The sequence below is a fragment of the Macaca fascicularis genome, chromosome 14 (assembly GCF_037993035.2).
Source record: "Macaca fascicularis isolate 582-1 chromosome 14, T2T-MFA8v1.1".
Taxonomy (NCBI): Eukaryota; Metazoa; Chordata; class Mammalia; order Primates; family Cercopithecidae; genus Macaca; species Macaca fascicularis.
The window spans coordinates 13693468-13716165 of record NC_088388.1 but is presented as its reverse complement, the minus strand read 5'-3'; the positions used below and the strand labels follow the sequence as shown (position 1 = coordinate 13716165).

Genomic DNA, 22698 nt, shown 5'->3' with positions numbered 1-22698 from the left:
AATTTTTCTTTGAAAACAGAAAAGGTGAACGGCGGACTTTTTCCCGGTGATCCTGGTCACTGTGCAGCAGGCGTGTGTATAAGAAATGCACCAATATGGGCAATCTCAGAACAGAGGTTTGCAGAAACCATTCCTAGAGGCACCAAAATGTAGTTGACCGGTTGTCTGACCACTTGGCTGCCAGGGGCCTAGTGAGTCTGCGCACACGCACTCCCTCCGCCCCTGCCGTTCCCTAGTGGGTGCGCAGGCGCAGGAGGAGCACACCGTTGCCATTGGAGACCTTCACTCCCTGAGGAGCCTGAGGGTCGGCTGGGTGCTGGGCTCTGGGCTATCCCTGTGATGGTAGCTCAGCCAGATCTGGGGACCTGACGCTGAGCGCGTTGCCAACCAGGATCTTCCTCTTCATGTAGGCCCGGACGCTGGCGTGAGAACCTGGTCTGGGTCCTGGACGAGCGCCCCCCGAAACTTCTCGGAACCTTGAATAAGTAAAATGCAAGGTAGTGATGTCGCTTTGCTGGAGTGATTTCGTGTCAAAAGCCATAAAGGGACACGGAGGCTGATTACGGTGTTCCTCTCCCCACAGCTTCCCTGTTCTCTTATCATCTCCCTCCCTCCTTCATCAGAGTCTGGATCTTAACGCACCCCACCCCCTACCCCGCGCCCCATTCTTGATTTGATCCAGTATTGAGTCTCTGGGTTCTAGCCCAGGACTGTCCTTGGTCATACAGAAATGAATTCCTTGACTTCTGGGAGCTCCCATTGACTTAGGAGCCAGTCCTGAAAATCGAAAGAACACACCGTGGTAGGAATTATGCTCGGAATGTTGGGGGAACAAGGAGTGGGGCATCTAACAGGCTTGTGAGACAGAGTAGGCTTCCCAAACAAGGTTACTGCGGGAGCCGTTCGTGTGGAAACAGAGAAGTGGTCAGGATGAGGTTAAGAAGCTGGGCGGGGAGCTGTTCATGAAGGGCTTTAAGTGCCCTGCTAAAGAATTTGGACTTAATTCTGAAGGCGCCAAGGGGTTGCATCCCTGCTAAAGATGCTAAAGATAGAGAAGCGTTTTCTAGATAAGAGCTTTCTGCGACTATTTCAGAATTTCTATATAAAGCAAGTTCAGGGGATAAGAATGGGGTTGGGAGTAAGGGTTAGGGTACTCATTCCTCAGCTGCTTTTGGATTAGTGACAGGATCACCGAAAAATAAAAACAAAGAAATGATTCCTTTTATTCATTTGTTTTTACAAATAATGGGATGCTTAACTGGGTTTAAAGTACTCAAACACAGACTGATTTTAAAAAAAAGAAAAGAATGCCAACCATCAGTTATTGCAGGAATATGTTGTAGTATTTCTTAGTTTCTTCCTTCCATCAATTAACCTGAGAATTTTGAACACCCCCACTTTCTTTTTCTGATTGGCATTTTTTAGGAATACCAAACCTAGGGTGGTTTGGGTAGAGGTCTGATGGAGATTACAGAGATGCCAGATATTCTGCTCCCCAAGTCACTTCATGGTGCTTCCACTGTTAACTACGAAAGTGAAAAGAATTTTCTATACAGTCATCCCTCCGTATCTGCTGGGCGGATACCAACATCAAAGGGTGCTCGAGTCCCTAATACAAAGGGGTGTAGGATCTGCATGTAACATGCAAATCGCCTATACTTTAAATCATCTCTAGATTACTTAAAATATCTAATACAGTGCAAATGCTATGTAAATAGTTGTTACACCACATTGACGGTTGCATTTGTATTTTTACTGGCATGTTTTTTGAATATTTTTGATCCACTATTGGTTGAATCAGATGAAACAGAGGGCCAATTGTATACATAAAAGGGCCTATTTTTATTTTCTTGTTTTCTGTAAAGTGACAAATAATAGCAATGTAGATATGCTGTTCCTTATTATTCTATATGGATTCTGTAATTTTATGGTTTTTTATTTAATCATAGCAGAGTGATTAATTTTGATTGTCTATGCTTCTAAATACTTTATTTCTCAAAGATTGTGTTTGAATGTATAAAGCTTACTTCAGTTAGTAACATTGTTTTCTCTCTGTTGCTATTACTAACTTGTATTCTTAACTAGTTTTTTCTGTCTCTACACTTTATAGCATTAAGAGACATTGAGAAAACAATTTTAGAAAACAAAGACCTATTAAAATAATTAAGTCATGAGATTTTACAAGTACAGAGAATGAGAAGTCACTTGGTCAAATTCCCTCCTTTCTGAAAAGATCAAGTCTCAAATTTTAAGATCATGTTAGTGAGGTGGCATGACTCAAGCTATTGACCTATGTAAGCATGACATACTAGCAGATGTAGAATTCCAGATCTAAAAATAAATACAATCCACAAGGGGATATAATTAATAGCCAGGTTTTATCTTAATATAAATGTGGAGATGATCTGAACAACAGAGAGAAAAGCAGGAATAACAGGGGGAAAAAAAGACCAGGAAATGCATTAACATTAACATTGTGGGAGCAACTTCAGTAAGTTGTCTGATAGAATAAAAGATTCTTTTCATATAGAAATAACTGAGTAGCAGGTATGTGTCAGAAAAAATAATCACAAGCCCACTTTTTGATGAATTTGATGATTACAAGAATTTGGTTTTGAAAATGCAAACATGGCACTATGGATTGCATTGAATTGATTACGAATTGCAAATAAATTGTTGAAAGTTTTACTGAAAATTCTCTAATACTATTCCCTAGATATCCTTTATACCTTATCATTTCTGTTACTGTTTACTCTGTAAACAGTAGGCACTATTTACTACTCAGAGATGATATCTGTAAAATGCCGATATGTTTTAGTCACAGAGAGAGACTTTTCAGTTATGAAGGCTGTTATTCAGAACAGGTGGATGAAAGTTGATGCCTCTGATATTAAGGCCTAGAAAGAAGAAGGCTATTGCTTCTGAATTTGGGGAGGTGGTGACTGAACAATAAGGAAAGGATCAAACTCATGTATTTTCTTCTAAGAAAATCATGTATATGTGCCTTGTACTGTTTTGTAGAAGTCTGCTAAAGATATCACCAAAGGTTAGAGAGAAAACCATCTAGAGGAAATGCTGGCAGTATGGCATGTGTTCATTCAAAAATCTCTACAGCAAATTCTCTTGTTTTAGGGGTAAGATTTCACTTTGACTAACTAAATTTAAGATCATGAACTCTTTCATTTTTTTAAAGGATATATTGGATCTGAAGAGGGACAGACTTGGTTAAATCAAAAGGGTAAAAGCTTATGTTTTTCAAATGTTGATTGTCTTCTACAAATTTTGACTGATCTCATGTTCTTTCATGTGCTGAGATGTAAGTATACAGACTAAACCAGCACACACAGGATAACAGAGAAATCCAAGTAAGGTTTAAAAGGAAAAAAGAGAGTACTGTACTTACATCTATGCAATAGGATGATTATAAATTTGTCTCCTCTATTAAGTTATAAACATGTGAAGTTATAGTTTAGCTTTCTTAATAAACACCAAGGAATTATGAGTATCATCCTTTTTCACATCCAAAGGGGAGAAAACTTTTCCACTCATGTGAACTTTTCTTCTGAATTTGAACGCTGCATAGATCAATTATCTAAGTCACCTATTCGACTGTGCAGCAGAGGTTCTTAACCTCTTTGGGGTCACAGACCATTTTGGCATGGAATGAAACCTCTAAATCTTCTTCCCAGAATTATGTACATGTCGCAATCCTTTGCATTTTTTTTTCCTGGGGGCGGGGGGTAGGCGGGTCTGACCTCCTGGAACTCATATTGGCTCTAGATTAAGAATCATTTTTAAATAAGAAAACCGATCTTGTCCTTCTCCACACACTGGCAGTTCTTAACAAGCTTTGGCTAATTAGATATTTCATAGTCTTATATAAAACAATAGTCAATCATTTAAAAAGAGAGTATTTTTCAAGCCCACTTACTTTTTTAACAGTTAGGAAAGCCACATGGAATCATGATTCTTGACACCAGTATGCTTATACAAGAGGTATTTGCTGGATGCCTTCTCTATTCTGGTCACCATATTAGAGGCTGGTGATAAAGCAATAAGAAAAACAAACTCCAGACCCTATGAGATTTTGCAGCCTAGTGGGGGATATTTCTCCAAGCAAATCCAAAGAATTTCTGGAAATATTACCATTCTTGCAAATTTGATGCAGGGAGAAACCTTAAATTCTAAATCTATAAAAATGCATGATCATTACCAAAAAAGAGACCTTTCCTTAAAAAAAAAACTTCTCCAAAATGTATTTTTTAAAGTTAGCCAATTGCATTTACATATTTCATAGACTGCCTGCTTTGCAAAGAGCTGGAACTCTTAAAACATTGAATAGCTTTCTGTTAAAGTTTATATGAAAATAAAATGTATGTGTCCTCTGTCATTTTTAAAGAGTAGTAAAATAATGTGATTAAATATATGAAATATCAGTTCACATATAAATCCAGAAATAAATTTGCTGGGCTTATAATTATCTTCTTACAAATTAGAGTTGAGTAATAATTCTCCCCTATTCAAACTCCTTCCCCTCTCCAATGGGAAAACGGAGTTCAAGCAAGTCCATTCTGGATATTTTCTGTATTGTTGTGTTGGATTATGCCTTACTCCAGCATACTTGTGAAAAAAAATCATACCAAGTACTCCTTGAAGGAAAAGATAAATCAAACCTTTATAAAAGTCAAAAAGTGATTCATCTTTAATAAATTACTAATGTACAAGAAAATGTTGGATTTATGGCTTCCTGCATTGTAGCAGATTAGTAACCACATTTTCTCTGAAGTAATCCCAATATTCTCCTCTCATACCATTACTTGATAGGTAGGGAGACTAGCCAGTGATAGAATCTAACTGTTAACTTACAGGAGAATTGACCAGAGCTACCATTATTGAACAGCCTGTTGTTTTTAGTATGACTGATTCCTATTTGGTATATCTCAGTCCTTCCTGATTGATCCTTTTTTCTGGGATAACCAATCCAGGAAATACATTATTAAGTGCATTGCTGTTTTACTTTTGTATTTGTAAAGGTGTTAAATGCTTCTTATAGTTAACACTTATTGGAATTGTGTTTTAAATTACATTATTTAGGTACTAACAGCATTCTCTTCTCACAGGCTATCCAGATTATGATTGGCATCTTTCATGTTTTCATGTGGTACTTCCTATTGGTTTTGTATAAGGGGCAAATTAAAGGAGCCTTTGGAATATATGAACCTATAACTTACAAAACAGGATGTACTTTGTGGGGAATTTTTGTGAGTAGAATACATATATATTGCTTTAATCATACAATAAATAATATTCATGCCAATAATATAAGGTAGGGAACGGTTTCTGAACAAGGTTTTCAGGAGAATTATGTAACTAAATCTCATGTTGATAATTTATTCAAAGTCAGATTCCTTTTTTCAACAAATATATATTGAGTACCTTTAATTTACGAGTGCTGTTTCAAGAGATATGGAAACAGGAGTACACAGTGACAGCCATAGGGCAGTTTGTCCCTAGATATGTGAAAGGCAAAGAATCTCAACTATAATATCCATTAGCATGATTAACTTGCATGTTTATTGTCTTCACTTCAGTCTCCTCACCCAATGAGTCAGTACTCATTTTCTAAATTTTTTCATTACTGACACTTTTCTGTGGTTTCTAGATAGCCATTAGGTAGGGGAAAACCTAGAGAGTATAGCATCCTGGAAGCCAAGTGAAGAAATTGTTAGAAGAAATGAGAAAGGATCAACTATATTATATTTTGTTGTTTTGTCAAATAAAATAAGGACTACGAATTGACCATTGGATTTAGCAATATGGAAGTCAGTATGATCTGCGCACTAGTAAATTTTACAAGTAGTTTCAGTGGAATTACGAAGCAAAAACCTGGTTGGAGTTGATTTAAGAAAAAAAATAGGAAGAGAGGAATTACAGACAGCAAACAGACAGCTTCTTTAAGGACTTTAATGTGGTATAAAGAAATGGGGCGATAGCTGGGGAAATTTGGCTCCAGAGAGGGTTTGCTTATTAGTTTCTGTGAGTTGAAAGAAACAGCATTATATCCTTTGTTGAGAGGACGGAACCAAAAGAAAGAAAATTGATGATGAGTAAATGGGGGTAGGTATTGGAATCAAGTATTTATGTAGGCAAGAGGTGATGGATTTTGATGCACAAATGGCTAGGAGCATAGAAAGTTTATCTAGGGCAGTGGTTCTCAACTAGAGGCGATTTTGCCCCTGAGAACATTTTATAATATCTGGAGATATTTTGGATTTTCACAGCTGGAGGTGTACATCAGGTGGGCAGGGGCAAAAGATGCTGCTAAATAGCCTGTGATTCACAGGACAGCTCCTCACAATAAAGAATTATCCAGCCTAATTAGAAATGGTTTCAAAGTACAAAAACAGGAGGGAAAGGCAGAGAAAGTGAGCGAAAGGAGAATTTTCTTTGATAGGATGTTGGAAGCCTGTGGAAGTTTTTTTTTTTTTTTTCCCCAGTAACTTTAAATAGCTCAATGAATTAAGCAAGATTATGAGCTGAGACTGAGGATGGGGAAGTGGTTTGGTTGTTTCAGGAAAGGCGAGAGAATATGAAATGATCATCGAGGAAAAGTGAGAGTGCACAGATTATGGAGAGGTGGTTTTCTTTTCATATAGCATTAAGGACACACTTGAGGTTTAGGAACAGGATATGAATATGGGTTGTATGCCTTTCTCAGACCATGGTCAGCTGCATGAGTTCGAGCATGCAATAGGATAAAAACAATCAGGATTTTTGTTTAGTTGTGCAACTATAATAAAACAAGAAAGGTGTGAAACAGTTGCAAGTGGATATAGGGCAGTGTTTGTAATGGTTGGCCATGAAATTTAAGTTAGTGATGGAAAGAAGAATTTAACAGAGAGTTGAAGTTCTCAGATTATGGACCCAGGGGGGGTCAAAGGGTTGTTAAAATTTTAGTACTAGAGGGCATGAGCTAGAAAGATAGCAGGTGGTGATCAGGTGGAATATTTGAAATTAAGATTTGAAAGGTACAGCAAAGACAAAAGAATGATTATGGGAGTGAGTGACTAAGATAGTTTGGAGTCAGGGATTGGAGGAGAGAACAAGAATCACAAGCCCAAGGTACTAGAAAGATGATATGGTTTGGCTGTGCATCCCCACCCAAATCTCATCTTATAGCTCCCAAAATTCCCAAGTGTTGTGGGAGGGACCTGGTGGAAGACAACTGAATCATGGTGGGGGACAGGGGGGCAAGTCATTCCTGTGCTGTTCTCATGATAGTGAATAAGTCTCACAAGATCTAATGGTTTTAAAAAATGGGAGTTTTTCTGCCCCTGGCCCCTCCTAAATTTCATGTCTTCACATTTCAAAACCAATCATGCCTTCCCAACTGTCCCCCAGAGCCTTAACTCATTTCAGCATTAACTCAAAAGTCCACAGTCCAAAGCCTCATCTGAGACAAGGCAAGGTCCCCTCCACCTATGAGCCTGTAAAATCAATAGCAAGTTAGTTACTTCCTAGATACAATGGGGGTACAGGCTTGAGTAAATACAGCTGTTCCAAATGGGAGAAATGGTTGAAACAAAGGCTATAGGCCCCATCCAAGTCTAAAATCCAGTGGGGCAGTCAAAATCTTAAAGTTCAAAAATGATCTCCTTTGACTCCATGTCTCACATACAGGTTATGCTGATGCAAGAGGTGGGCTCCCATGGCCTTGGGCTGCTCTGCCCCTGTGGCTTTGCAGGGTGTAGCCCTGCTTCTGGCTGTCTTCACAGGCTGACATTGTCTGCAGCTTTTCCAGGCACACAGTGCAAGCTGTCAGAGGATCTACCATTCTGGGGTCTGGAGGATGGTGACCTTCTTCTCACAGCTCCACTAGGCAGTGCCTCAGTAGGGACTCTGTGTGGCAGCTCCAACCCTGCATTTCCCTTCTGCACTGCCCTGGCAGAGGTTCTCCATGAGGGCCCTGCCCCTGCAGCAAACTTCTGCCTGGGCATCTAGGCAGTTCCATATATCATCTGAAATCTAGGCAGAGGTTCCAAAACCTCAATTCTTGACTTCTGTGTACCACAGGCTCAACACCACATGGAAACTGCCCAGGCTTGGGGCTTGTACCCTCTGAAGCCATGGCCCAAGCTCTACATTGGCACCTTTCAGCCACAGATGAAGCAGCTGGGATGCAGGGCACCAAGTCCCTAGGCTGCACATAGCACGGGGGCCCTTGGCTTGGCCCATAAAACCACTTTTTCTTCCTAGGCTTCAGGGCATGTGATGGGAGGGGCTTCCATGAAGACCTCGGACGTGCCCTGGTGACATTTTCCCCATTGTCTTGAGAATTAACACTCAGTTCCTCATTACTTATGCAAATTTCTGCAGCTAGCTTAAATTTCTCCTCAGAAATTGGGTTTTTCTTTTCTATCACATTGTCAGGCTGCAAATTTTTTGAACTTTTATGCTCTGCTTCCCTTATAAAACTGAATGCCTTTAACAGCACCCAAGTCACATCTTGAATGCTTTGCTGCTTAGAAATTTCTTCTACCAGATACCCTAAATCATCTCTCAAGGTTCAAAGTTCCACAAATCTCTAGGGAAAAATGCCACCAGTCTCTTTGCTAAAACATAACAAGAGTCACCTTTGCTCTAATTCCCAACAAGTTCCTCATCTTCCATCTGAGCCTCAGCCTTGATTTCATTTTTCATATCATTATCAGCATTTTGGTTAAAGCCATTTGGTAAGTCTCTAGGGAGTTATGAACTTTCCCACATTTTCCTGTCTTCTTCTAAGTCCTCCAAACTGTTCCAACATCTGCCTGTTACCCAGTTCCAAAGTCACTTCCACATTTTCGGGTATCTTTTCAGCAGCACCCCACTCCTGGTACCAATTTACTGTATTCGTCCATTTTCACGCTGCTGATAAAGACATACCTGAGACTGGGCAATTTACAAAAGATAAAGGTTTGTTGAACTTACAGTTTCTCATGGCTGGTAAGGCCCCACAATTGTGGCAGAAGGCAAGGAGGAGCAAGTCACATCTTATGTGGATGGCAGCAGGCAAAGAGAGAGGGCTTGTGCAGGGAAACTGCCATTTTTTAAACTATCAGATCTCATAAGACTTATTCACTATGGCAAGAACAGCATGGGAAGGACCTACTCCCATGATTCAACTGTCTCCCACTGGGTCCCGCCCACAACACATGGGAATTATGGAAGCTACAACATAAGATTTGGGTGGGGACACAGAGCCAAACCGTATCAAAAGATCAGATAGATAGATAGATATGTATATATACACATATATATATGTGTGTATGTGTGTGTAAAAATATCACCAAATATTACGTGATGCTGGAGAGAGAATCAGCATGTCAAAATGTCAATTCATTCCGAAAGAAGAGTGGCTAAGGGGTCAATAGATTACTTCAACCATAAAGAATAGTGAGTTATAGAATCTGACATGTGACTGAAAAGTGGAGGAGAAAGAATGGTTGGATAGCAATAATGAGCAAGGAAACCACTTAACCCACACTTCAAACAGATGGAATGAGGGCTGTAGGATACAATATGGCTGCCCATTGAGACAGCAAGTAATCACTAGAAGAAACAATGATCTCTAGGAGGTCTCCCACTTTTATACATACACTAGCTCATAAGTGTCAACGGATTGCCTTGAAAAATAGGAGAAAAATACTGAATTTTCACACAAAATCCAGATAAATGATACATGGTTCATAAAGGATGCATGGCTCATAAATAATGCACTGGTTCATAGGTGATAAATGATAAATGATGTACTGGGTCACATGTGTCAAAGCACTGCCTTGGGAAAAAATAGGAGAAAAACTGTGGATTTTCCAATAAAATCCAAATAAATGATGCATTTTCCTTAGTGTTTAGCCACTCACATTATAAAAATAGTATATTTAACTCCTAGGATAACTTATCTAAAATTTCAACTAAATGTAATTTAATACTAAACTTCTCACTTAAGCTTAAAATGCCTTTGAAAGGCATTTTGTAAAACACATGGTAATCTAAAGATAATCTCATTAGAGAGCACTCTAATTCAAAATTCACAAGATATTTTCACCTTAAATTCTGAGCTAGTTCTTACCTTCACTGTGTACCTCCTTAGAAATTTCAGCTTTTGTTGTGGAATGAAGTGCTGAACATATAGATTTAAAATTATCCATGGGAAGTTTGTAAGCTTCAGGTTTGGGCTTCCTACATATAGTGTATAGCATGACAAAAATAGCCTTTGACTTGCCTCTTTAGTGTTTTATCACTAAAACAAATAAGACAAGGAATACTTTGAGGAAATTGTGCAACCCATCTTCAAACAATATGGCATAGTTTTATACTTCTTGGAAGTAGATAGACTTCCTGACATGAAATAATGGAATCTCTGTTTTAAAAAACAAAGGCAAAGGCATGAATTTCTGCCATTACCTTAATAATGACTACAAATCTCATAAGAGACTGCACATTTTGTACCATCACAATGTGGAATAATTCTTGAACCACTTTTTCCATATTTGGATATGTACATATTAATCATAATTAGTGGCATCATCTCATTAGGAAGGATAACATTAAAAGCAATAATCAAATGACTTATATGTGATGTATCTCATACACATAAAAGCAAACTTGGTTCCCGGGTTCAGGACTGCTTAGGCTGTCTGGCATATTATCACAATGTGAATCTGCCTACTGTCCCCTATATGTTTCTGTTATGACTGACTCTACTATTACCTTTCAATGTATTACTACATGATGTAAATTTGTCCTGACCCATCTACTAAAACTTCTGTGTGTTTTGTTACTATTAGCATTCTTAAAATAATTGACTTAGAAGAGAGTTGTTAAAAGTACATTCTAAATTGGTAAGCACTATCAATGAGTATTTATAAATATGTTTTTATATCCAGTTTATCATTGCAGGAGTCTTCATAATAGCAGTAACAAAGTATCCAACTCGAGCTGCAGTAAGTTGAAATGTTTGTGGTATCTCTAGAAATCATTTATCACAAAGCTAAATATTAAGTTTTAATGAAAATATAATGTCTAAATAATGAAGGAATCTATGCTACCTGTAAAATAAATAAAGAAATTAAGAATGAATCTAGAAGAACATAATTTAATGTAGACAAATACACTGTATTGGTTAAATCATGATTATGTATAGATTTCTAAATGTATATATAGTTTTTATTTTGTTTGATGTTCTACCTTTTAACATTGTGTAAACTTTATAATTAAAAAATTTAATAGAACCTAATACCTTTAGATATAGACATTATACTACTGTAAAACTTCATTTTCTGAACTATCCAATTTGGGAACAAGATTGTATCTTGTAATGAAGTAGGAAATTGGTCCAGATTAAAGATCCATGCATGGTATAGGTGGATAGATACTGGGAAGAACACTTTAGAATCTGAGAGCTAAACACACCTTAGAAATTAGTCTGCCCTCATAATTTTACAGATAAAAAACTGATGTCTGAAAATATTGATAGATTTCCATAGGTAATGAAGACCCAGGATTAAAATTTTATCAACTGACTCCTATTTCCACAAGCAGTCATTTTCCGTTTTCTTTTTTTTTCTTACAGTGGAACCACTTTTGTCCAAATCATCTCTTATATGCTTTCTTCCAAATGACTTATAACATTGAAAAATACAATACTTTTTAGCCTAAATGGAAGATTAATGATTAATGGACTGATGGTGTTAATGTTTCCTCCAGATTAACTGGGCTTTATATAAATTAGAAAAATGTTTTCTTAAGACTTAATACTTCTAAGACTTCAGAAACTACATCAAAGTTTTAACTAGATGACTTTTTTCAGCCATGCAAACTATTACACCAAAATGTTTATTCTGAATATAATAAATTTACCTTCTGTCTCCTTTTCAGATTATAGGTACTTTAATCATAAACATCTTCTGCATAATAACTACAATTACTGCAGTAACTCTAACAATAATAGAGTTGTCTTATTTCAATTCTCCGTCATACAGGAATTATGGACAAGCAGTAAGTGACCAATTCTATGGGAACATATTAATTTTAAAATTATTCTTTTTAATAATTTTGAAATCTTAGGAGGTAAGATGAGGCTTTTATTGGTCCTCATGAAATTCTTTGATTTAGTAGTGAGTTCTTTTTTTTTTTTTTTTTTTTTTTTTTTTTTTTGAGACGGAGTCTCGCGCTGTGTCACCCAGGCTGGAGTGCAGTGGCGCGATCTCGGCTCACTGCAAGCTCCGCCTCCCAGGTTCACGCCATTCTCCTGCCTCAGCCTCCGAGTAGCTGGGACTACAGGCGCCCGCCACCACGCCCGGCTAGTTTTTTGTATTTTTTTTTAGTAGAGAAGGGGTTTCACCATGTTAGCCAGGATGGTTTCGATCTCCTGACCTCGTGATCCACCCGCCTCGGCCTCCCAAAGTGCTGGGATTACAGGCTTGAGCCACCGCGCCCGGCCAGTAGTGAGTTCTTGATTGAAATTTTTAAATCAAAAATAATTCTAGGCTGTGAGTTTTAGTAAATATTAAGAGAATGTTTGAATTCTTGATTTGCTGAATTAAAGTGAGTAAAAACTTGAAAACTTCAGTGGCAAGTGTCTATGTATCAGGCACAGAGTCACTTAATGATTCTCTTAATACAAGAAAAGTATAATCTGGGACCATAGAACCATTTTGCAAATAAACAAAAGAATTCTGCTACTGATACATACAGTTCAAATTGTAGACATCTAGCAATTTCTGGCTTAACATAGAGCTTTCATACATAGCCTATCTTTGCATCTTACATGAATTTTGCTTTAAGGCCAAAAATGCTAAATATAAATAAACGTAACTTGTTTCCATTTAGTTCTCCAGTAACTGTGAAGATCTTTACTGATAACACAATAGGTTTATTTTAATTATATTGGCTTTAAATTCAGAATCATAGAATATTAGTGCAGCAAAAGACCTTAGCAAAGCTAACAAAATCTCACATTTAAAATAAGGACAAATTGGAGTGAAACACCTTGTTTGACCAACAGAACAAAACAAATAACAATTTCAGTAATGAGTAGAAGCGTCCTTGCAAGTGAAGGATAAAATTCCTCCTCCTCCCCTACATACTTTCTCTCCATACCTGTGACATGTTATTAAGGGGGACGTCAGAGGAAAGAACCCAAACCTGGAGAACAAAACCCTGGAGGACAGTGAGATAATAAGAGAAAAATGCAGTAATTCTCCAAAATATATTATCTGTAATGAGTGATTATGTAAACAAACATGGACCAGATTTTCCCTATAAATTGTAAGAAAATTGTCCGGTTGCCCTGAACATTCAATCTACAAATCTTTAGTTCTAATTTTGAGGACAGAGAATAAGGAAGGAGTACTTAAGTTATTAAGTACATAATTGTTTCAAGTTATATGTCACCATTCTTATTCATAAACTTTTAATTATCAGTTTAATATGGCATAATTGCCAAGGATTGCCTTTTGCAGTCAGTGTGAGAAACCATTGTAGTCTGTATTTATCTGATCTGGACTCAGTAATAACGACCAGTTTTACAGTCTCTCAAAATCACAAGTTTTAGCACAAGTTTGCTGTGATTAGTTACACAAAATGAACTTGTATATTAGACTTATATCTCGAAACCACCATCTTTTTCTAGGGCCATTATAGAATTATGTACTTACCCTTGCTAAGGCAGCCAACATTTTACAGGACTTTTACATGCCAACTTTTCTAACATAAGCAAGGGTCTTGGCTAAATCTACAAACTCAGCAAGTTATCAGTGTTCCCAGGCAGCGTCAGAAAAGTGCATGAATCTGAAATACACTCCTCATGTAGCAAAATGGTTAATACTATAGATTCCAGAATCAGAGTTCACTTATTTAAATACTATCCTCAGTACTCACTGTGTGTAAACCCCTGGCAAAGTTTCTTAACTTACCTGTTTCTAAGTTTTCTTTTGTGTAAAATGAAGAAAATGCCTGCCAGTTAACTGCTGTGTTCTTTCTTCCAAACTCCTGGCCTGTTGTTTTAAAAGCTAGCTTGACTTTTCTACTTGGCTATGCTGCTATCACTATCATATCAAACTCAACAGATAGAAAATGGAAATTACTTACCTCCTCAAAGGTATACACTGCAAGACTCCCTCATTTCAATCTCCTACACACAAAACCTTGACATAATACCTCATCTGTCTTTCTACTGTCTTTATAATTACCAAATATTGCTTATTCTTCATTTAAGTATATATTAATTAGGGTTATCTTGGTTTTAAGTAACAGGAAATACAATCCAACTTGATTTAAGGCAAAAAGGGTCACTTACTGACTTAAGCTCGGTCCAGAAGCTTACAGTTTACATCATCTGCCAGGGACTCATGACTCATTCATTCTCTTTCTCTCTCTCTGTGTGTGTGTGTGTGTGTGTGTGTGTGTGTGTGTGTTTTTCCTAGGTTGTTTTCACATTTGAGCTGATCTGGCTGACCTTTTGCTGCTTTCAGTCAGGGAAGGAGTTTTAGAATAGAACTCTCATATAAATTAAGGAATATGGGCTGGGCGAGGTGGCTCACGCCTGTAATCCCAGCACTTTGGAAGGCCAAGGCAGGCGGATCACTTCAGATCAGATGTTTGAGACCAGCCTGGACAACAAGGCAAAACCCCGTTTCTACTAAAAATACAAAAGTTAGCTGGGCATGGCGGAGGGCGCCTGTAATCCCAGCTACTGAGGAGGCTGAGGCACGAGAATCGCTTGAACCCAGGAGGCAGAGGTTGCAGTGAGCTGAGATTGTGCCACTGCACTCCAGCCTGGATGATAGAGCAATACTCAGTCTCAAAAAAAATTAAATAAAAAAAATAAGGAATATGGGCAAAATGACTTTTCACAGTCTTGTCAGCTAAGAAGTCCCAAGTACTTTCTAGATAAAATGTTATGATTATGTTTGTGGATTTCTGCCAACAAAATTAAATCAAAATTATTTACCTTGGTATTTCAAACCTTCTACATCTTTTCCTTGTCTTCCTGTTTATACCATATATGAATGAACACTATAATTCTCAAAACATTATATTGCTTACATTCAGTTTTGTTCTCACATTAAAAATCATAGGTTGTTCTGATATATATTTTAACTTTACTATTGGTTCTATTTTATGTCTGAATTTTTTAATTATTCTGTCACATTTTTAATTTATGCTATTAAACTCTTTCTGAAACAAGATAGGTTACGAGGACACAAGCAAATAAAAATTTAAAGTTGCCTAGAATGCTGCTTCCTCTCTTTGTTTTTCTCAGTCCTACCTTTATTTCAAAGTTCCTACCACTTTATGAAGCCTTCCCAGAGAGTAATAGCTTGGAGTGAACCTCCTGTCCTTCCTGTCCCCTATAATGAGTGAGCAAGTTTTTATGCATTTTATATGGTACCTTATATTATCTTTCTGTCTCTTCTACTTCATTATAAACTCTAAGAAATCAGGAAGTTTTTATGTGTCATTGCATTCCTATCATCTAATTCCTACTACCAGATAGTTTGTTGAATATAAAAGATGTTAAATAAACCCAACAAAGAAGGAGGAGGAAGAGTTAGAGAAGGAATTGAAGGGGAGATAATTATGATGTCATTCTTTCTAGATCTGAGTATCATTCTTGTCTTTCCACAGCCAGCACAAAACCCACATTTTCAGGATGAGCACCAATATTATTCACATAACTAACCAATCAGATTTGTGGTTGAAAATACCTTTCTGATAGCAACAGAAGGGAATCTGTTTATCCCAGATTGATCCCAGCAGTCACAATCACCTTATGCTTCCAAGTTAAATGTTCTTTGAACTCTTTTTGAATGTATTACTCATTTTAAATGATATTAGAGCAATCTGTATGTGAGAGTTTTATCACCATGTATGTAAATTTACAAAGGGTTGTCATTAATAATAGCTGTTTTAATAGAAAAGGATTGCTTGATAAATCTGTTGGTGGCCATCTTATCATTAGAGACAGAAGAGTCAAATCTTAGTAACTGAAGAGTTTAGATAGAGAGCTGTGCCAGCGATTCTGTAAAAGCTGTCAGAGTGAGACAAGAATGCTAAGCAAAGGAGATCAAATACAGAAACCACAGATGCTGAACTGAGGAACCGAAAGCTAGGGAAAGTGTAGCAGAGGGCAAAGGAGTAGAAATGTCTAAGGAACTCAAATGGTGAAAGGTTTATCTGTTTTTATTTTCCTTCCTTTTTTTTTTTTTTTTTTTTTTTTTTTTGACTCTCATACCAGTAGCTCCTTCCATGATCATGTTTACACTCACTAAAGATAATAACATAAGATTTCTCCCTGTTTTTTGGTTATAGAAACTTGGGAGGGAAGTATCACGTATTTTACTGTTCTTCTACCCTTTGGAATTTTCTGTTGCACTTACATACTCAGTATGTAGCTGTTCCAATTTGGTAAGTGTTTACTCACTCTCTGGCAAATCAAAAGATGTTGATTTCTAGTAACTACACTCTATGAGGAGATGAATACAAATACAAATGAGGAGATGATGCAAAATATTTAGAACTAATATGAACGGAATGTGTGATATTGCCTTTATTTTTTATTAATATTATTTTATAAATAGAAAACATAAAATTATAAAAGTAATACATGAGGCTAAATTTAAAAGTAAAAAGCGTATAGAGTAAAAAGTGATTGTTTCCTTAATATAGTTCTCATGATATCCACACATCCAATTCTATACAAAAAAAAGACCAATACACACACATTTTCTTTTTTACTAATTGTATGTATTATATTCACATTGTTTTGTCATATGCATTTTTTGCAATGATTAGAAATATCTTTCCATTACAAAACATATCCAAATAATGCCTTTTATTACCTTCATTGTTTTTCTTAGTATCCAACACTCCCTAATTACTGTATACGTAGCTTGGTTTCCAGTTTTTTCTAAATTATAAACAATGATGCAGTGAACACTTGAGTATAAATATTTTTGCATACAAGACCACTATTTCTTTAGGTGGTTGATTCCTAGAAATGTAATTGCAGAATCAAGTGTAACAACATCCAAAAATGCTATAACAACTCACAAAAGTTTATGAGAATGATTATTTTCTCACAAGCTTAAAAGACTACATATCTAACATTCATTCATTCTTTCTCAAATATTTATGGAGAGCATGCTATTTGCTAAGCATTGTCATAGGCACTAAGGATGCAATGATCAACAAAACAGTGTCCTTTCCATTAGGGAGTCTGAATTCCATTAGGGGAGAAAGGCAATAAACAAACACATAAAAATATAAAATGTCAAGAAATGAAAAATGTTATGAAGTAAAATAAAGCAAAGTAAGGAGATAAGGCAAGACTATTTTACGTAGGATGGTCAAGGAAAACTACTGTGATCAACAACTGATTGAAATATAGAAACAACTATAAGACTATATGGTAAAAGGATTTCTGAAGAGAGAGAATGAGTTGCATTTCCAGAATGGCTGATTGGGAACATGGTAACTCTCCCTAAAAATGAAATTATAAAACTGAACAAAATTATCAATAAACAACCTTCTAAAGATTCAGGAAGTTGACCAAGCATACAAGAACTTGCAAAGTGTTTAAGAAAATCTACTCGACCTCAGTAAGAACAGTGGATGTCTGTGGCATGTTAGCTTGGGACTGTTCCCACTCTTCCCACCTGATATGGTTAGGCTTTGTGTCCCCACCCAAATCTCATCTTGAATTGCAATCCCCAGGTGTTGAGGGAGGAACCTGGTGGGAGGAAATTAGATCATGGAGGCAGTTTTCCCCATGCTATTCTCATGATAGTGAGTGAGTTCTCATGAGATCTGATAGTTTTATGAGTGTTTAGCTAGTTCCTCATTCACTCACTCTTCTTTCTCCTGCTGCCATGTGAAAAAGGTCCTTGCCTTCCCTTTGCCTTATGCCATGATTGTAGGTTTCCTGAGGCCTCCCCAGCCAATTAAACTTCTTTCCTTTATAAATTACTCAGTCTTGACAAGTTTGTTATAACAGTGTGAAAACAGACTAATATACCACCCCACCCTCAGATTCCATTACGCAGAAGTTTACCTTGGTGAGTCAGACTGTGAGACCCAGCAGCCTCACTGCTTGAGATGACTAGTTTTATTTGGAACAGAGCTCAGAAAGTTCCATGACCAAGAGGGTTATTAAAACAACCATAATCCCAGTGGCAAACAAGCAGGTAAGGCCAATGTCATTCCTAGCCTGACCATGATCACAATACTTGTTGGGGCAAAAAATTTACTAGCAACCTACCAGAAACTCAACAGAGAAATCTGAAGAACAGGACAGCCACAGTGAACCTTGATAACTTCCTACTTTTCCCCTGCAGTCTGGAAGAATATAAATATGTACAAAGCTATACACATACTAAGGAGACTGGAAAAGGTCGTAGTGAGCCCTTGGTTGAACAAGAGGCCTTGCAAAAATAAAGTAAAAGCTGGGGCAGCCTCAACTTTGAATATACTGCTCAAGCTACACTGATTCATTAGGAAAGGGTAGAAGTTTTACTGGCTCAAGGTGTCTAATAGTTTCCTAGAGCTTCTATAACAAAGCACCACAAACTGTGGCTTAAACAACAAATTTATTTTCTTACAATTCTAGAGGCTAGAAGTTCAACATCAAGGTGTTGGCAGGGTTAGTTTCTTCTGAGGCCTCTCTCCTTGGCTTTCACTTGGCTGTCTTCTTCCTGTGTCTTCACATGGTCTTTTCTCTTTATGTGTCTGTGTCCTAGGCTCTTCTAAGCATACCAGTCATATTGCATTAGGGCTTATTCTAATTACCTTATTATAACTTCATTGCCACTTAAAAGACCCTATCTCCAAATACAGTCATATTCCAAGGTATTGGGAGTTAGGACTTCCAGTATTCCAAGATACTAGTGGTTAGCAATAGCCACCGCTCCTGGGAAATGAGGCAATCAGAATCTAAAATTGCTATGATATATTATCTAAAATGTCCAGTTTTCAACAACAAAAATATGCAAATAATAGGAAATAGTTAACCATAGAGTTCAAAACAACACTTAACAGACATAGTGTTTTGGAGCAAGGGAAGGATAAATGTTGGACTTAACAAAGAAGGGCTTCAAAAATTAGTAAATATGTTTGAAGAATTATAAGATGGCAACAATGATTCATCAAATAAAAGTCAATAAAAGAGACAGAAATTATAAAAAACCCAATGGAGTTTCTAGAGTTTAAAAATACAAGAACTGAAATGAAAAACCCAAAACCCACTAGAGGAACTCAAGAGCAGAGGTGAGCTGACAAAAGACAAAATAAACAGACATAAAGACAGCAAAAAAGATATTGCCCAGTCCAAAGAACAGGAAAAAAAAGAAAATGAAGAAAACTGAACAGAACCTCAAAATCCTTTGAGATACCATCACATGTATAATGGGAGTCCCATAAAAATGGGGAGTACCAGAAACAAATTAAAGAAATAATGGCCCCAAATTCCCCTCATTTCATGGAAAATATTCAATACATCCAAAAAGCTCAAGGATCTTCAAGTAAAACAAAGAGATCCACTCCTAGACACCTCCATGTCAAACTGATAAAAAGGAAAATCTTGAAAGCAGCGGAAAAAAAAAAAAAAAAAAAAAAAGACTCTTCATATACAAGGGAACCACAATAATATTAAGAGCTGGGTTCTCATCCAAAACAATGGATGGGATATTAAAGTACATGGGGAAAAACAGGCAGGAATTCTTTATCCTTTAAAACTATCCCTCAAAAATGAAGGTGAAATAGAGACATACACAGATGAATAATGTGTTGCTAGCAGAAATTCCTCATGAGAAACACTAAAGGAAGTTCTTTAGACTGAAAAGAAGTGACATCAGATGAAACTCAAATGCACATGAATAAATAAAAAAGTACCAGTAAAAGTAATTATGTAGGTGGTTCTGAAATAACAAAAGATGTATAAATACATCTTTTGTGCTTTCTTCTGTTTACTGATTTAAAAGACAGTTGCATTAATCTCATTGGGCTCACCCAGGTAATCCAGGATGATTACCTTAATTTAAGGTCGTGTTATTAGTAACATTAATTCCATCTGTCATAACTACTCAGCTCCACTTTTTAGCATGAAAGTATTCATAGACAATACATAAAGGAATGGATATGGCTTGTTCCAGCAAAACTTTATTTACAAAAACGGGCAGTGGGCTAGATTTGGTCCATGTATCATAGCTTGCCAACCCTTCTTCAATAGATAGTTTCTCCATTTTTATCTTAAATTTTAAAAGATAAGATCATAAAAGCAGTAATTATAACACCATATTGGTAGTTATATAATATATATAGATAGAATATATGACAATAATAGCTCAAAGAAAAGGAAAGGGAATGAGTTATATGGGAATAAAGTTGCTGTATTTTACTGGAATTGAATTAGCATTCATCTGAAGTAGTCTGTGATAAATTAGGGTGCTTATTTAGTGATTAAGAAAGCTAAAAATATAACAGCTTAAAAATAAGGGAATTAACATAGGCAAAGTATGTTTAATTTTTAAAAAATAAAGAACACAATGGCCAGGCTTGGTTGGTTAACAGCCATATTCCCAGCATTTTGGGAGGCCAACTCAGGAGGACCATTTGAGCCTAGGAGTTTAAGACTAACCTGGGCAACACGACGAGACCTCGTCTCTACAAAAAAATAAAAATAAAAACATTAGCCAGGCATGGTGCTACATGCCTGTGGTCCCAGCTACTTGAACGGCTGAGGTGGAAGGATCATTTGAACCCAGGAGGTCAAAGCTTCCATGAGCCATATTCATGTCACTGTACCCCAGCCTGGGTGACAGAGCAAAATCCTATCTCACCAAAAAAAAAAAAAAAAGGAAAATAAAACACATGAGACACATATAAAACAAATAACAAAATGTCAGATATAAATCTATTCATTGTAATAACAACATTAAAATGACAATGAGATGTTTTAAAATACCTACTGGAATGACTGAATTTCAAAATATTGATGATGCCAACAGATAGCAAAGATTATGGATAAAAGAAATATCTCTCACACTCCTGGTTGAAATATAAGTTATTGCAACAATTTTTAAAACCTTTTGGGCATTACCTACTAAAAATTAAACTGTGCATACCCTATGATCAGTAATCTCAGTCTTTGGTATATAACCAACAGAAACGTTTGCCCTTATGCATTCAGATAAACTTCCAGGAATATAGAGAGAGCAGTATCATTCATAGTGGCCCTAAAGTGGAAACAACACAGGTGGGTGAGTGGTGAATAAGTTGAGGTGTATTACTTTATTGAAATTTGACATGCTGGTTAAAACGAACTATACCTGCACTTAACAACATGGATAGATCTCACAAATAAAATATTGAGTATAAAAACTCAAAAGAATGCATAGTTTTAAAAACTCCATTCATATGAACTTTGAAACCAGGTAAAACTAAAGCTAACTTATAGTGTTTAGGGATGCAAGCTTAGTTGACGAAACTAGAAAAAAAAATTGACAGGATTGATGACTTTATCTAAAAGTCAAAATGACCACTACCTTGAAGGAAAGGAATAGGAAATAGGTGAGAAATGTCATGAGAGGATAGGGTGCTGGCATCTATTAAGATTTATGTTCAAGAAGACTATGGTTATTTTTATTATAAAAGTTTGAAGGTATACCAAAAGATACAAGTGATCCAACAGAAATTAAGAAAGTAGGTTGACGGCTGGGCATGGTGGCTCACACCTGTAATCCTAACACTTTGGGAGGCTGAGGCAGGAGGATCACTTGAGGCCAGGAGTTCAAGACCAGCTTGGTCAACATGGTGAAACCCCATCTCTACTAAAAACAGAAAAAAATTAGGCAGGGTGGCACAGGCCTGTAATTGTAACTACTCGGGTGGCTGCGGCATGAGAATTGCTTGAGTCTGAGCCTGAGAGAGAGGCGGTTGCAATGAGCAGAGATCGCATCACTGCACTCCAGCCTGGGTGACAGAGTGAGACCTTGGGGAAAAAAACAAAAACAAAAACAAAAAAACAAGGAGAGAGAGAGAGAGAGAGAGAGACAGAGAGAGAGAGAGAAAGAGAGAGGGAGGGAAAGAAAGGAAGAAAGAAGAAGGTTGAGATAGGAATGGGACAGAAATACGATACTTTAAGATTTTTCTCTATAAATATCAGTATTGCCTGTCTTTTTAAAGAAAAAGACCTATTTATTAGTTGTGTAATTTTAAGAAACATGATATGATTTGTAAGAGGTTGCTTTTTTTTCCAGTTTCGAAGACAAAGTGATCTTACATCTGTTGCTGAGGAAGCTGAGAACACTTTTTAACAACCCTAGAAATGTGAGAATTTTGCTGTTGCTGATGCCTGATGTGGGTCCTAATGATATCCCTGTATAACAAAGCAGTTACGAAGCCTACAGACTTTGTGCAAAATAAAATACAAGCGAGGTGAATTTTTCTCCTCAGTATTCAAAAATGTCTCTGCTCATATTTTTCTAGGCTGCAAGGGGAAAGCTTTTCCCTATTTAAATATGAGATTATTACAGAATGAAATTGTTATCTAGGTACTCTGAATAGCTGTCAACTCTCCATAATAGAGCTTTTGTAAGAGACTGTCAAAAAGATTCATTATTATCTCTAGAGTGAAGGCTATAAAGACTTGGGCCACGA

General features: G+C 36.8%; 1 protein-coding gene and 1 long non-coding RNA gene across 4 annotated transcripts in view; one reads left to right on the top strand and one right to left on the bottom strand.

Annotated features, from left to right (window-relative positions):
* LOC123568791 (uncharacterized) overlaps nucleotides 1-22698 on the bottom strand; it is a 144457-nt gene that overhangs the window by 62047 nt on the left and 59712 nt on the right. The window lies entirely within an intron of this gene.
* MS4A13 (membrane spanning 4-domains A13) lies at nucleotides 283-22493 on the top strand. Of its 3 annotated transcripts, XM_005577713.3 has the most exons (7): nucleotides 283-497; nucleotides 3022-3134; nucleotides 5121-5261; nucleotides 10929-10985; nucleotides 11920-12039; nucleotides 16357-16452; nucleotides 22299-22493. In XM_005577713.3, exons 2-7 carry the CDS (start codon nucleotides 3084-3086, stop codon nucleotides 22353-22355), a joined length of 522 nt encoding a protein of 173 aa, XP_005577770.2. In that variant the 5' UTR covers nucleotides 283-497; nucleotides 3022-3083; the 3' UTR covers nucleotides 22356-22493. The 3 variants fall into 3 exon arrangements, with proteins under 3 accessions (XP_005577770.2, XP_045227865.1, XP_045227866.1); XM_045371930.2 differs by lacking the exon at nucleotides 11920-12039; XM_045371931.2 differs by lacking the exons at nucleotides 10929-10985; nucleotides 11920-12039.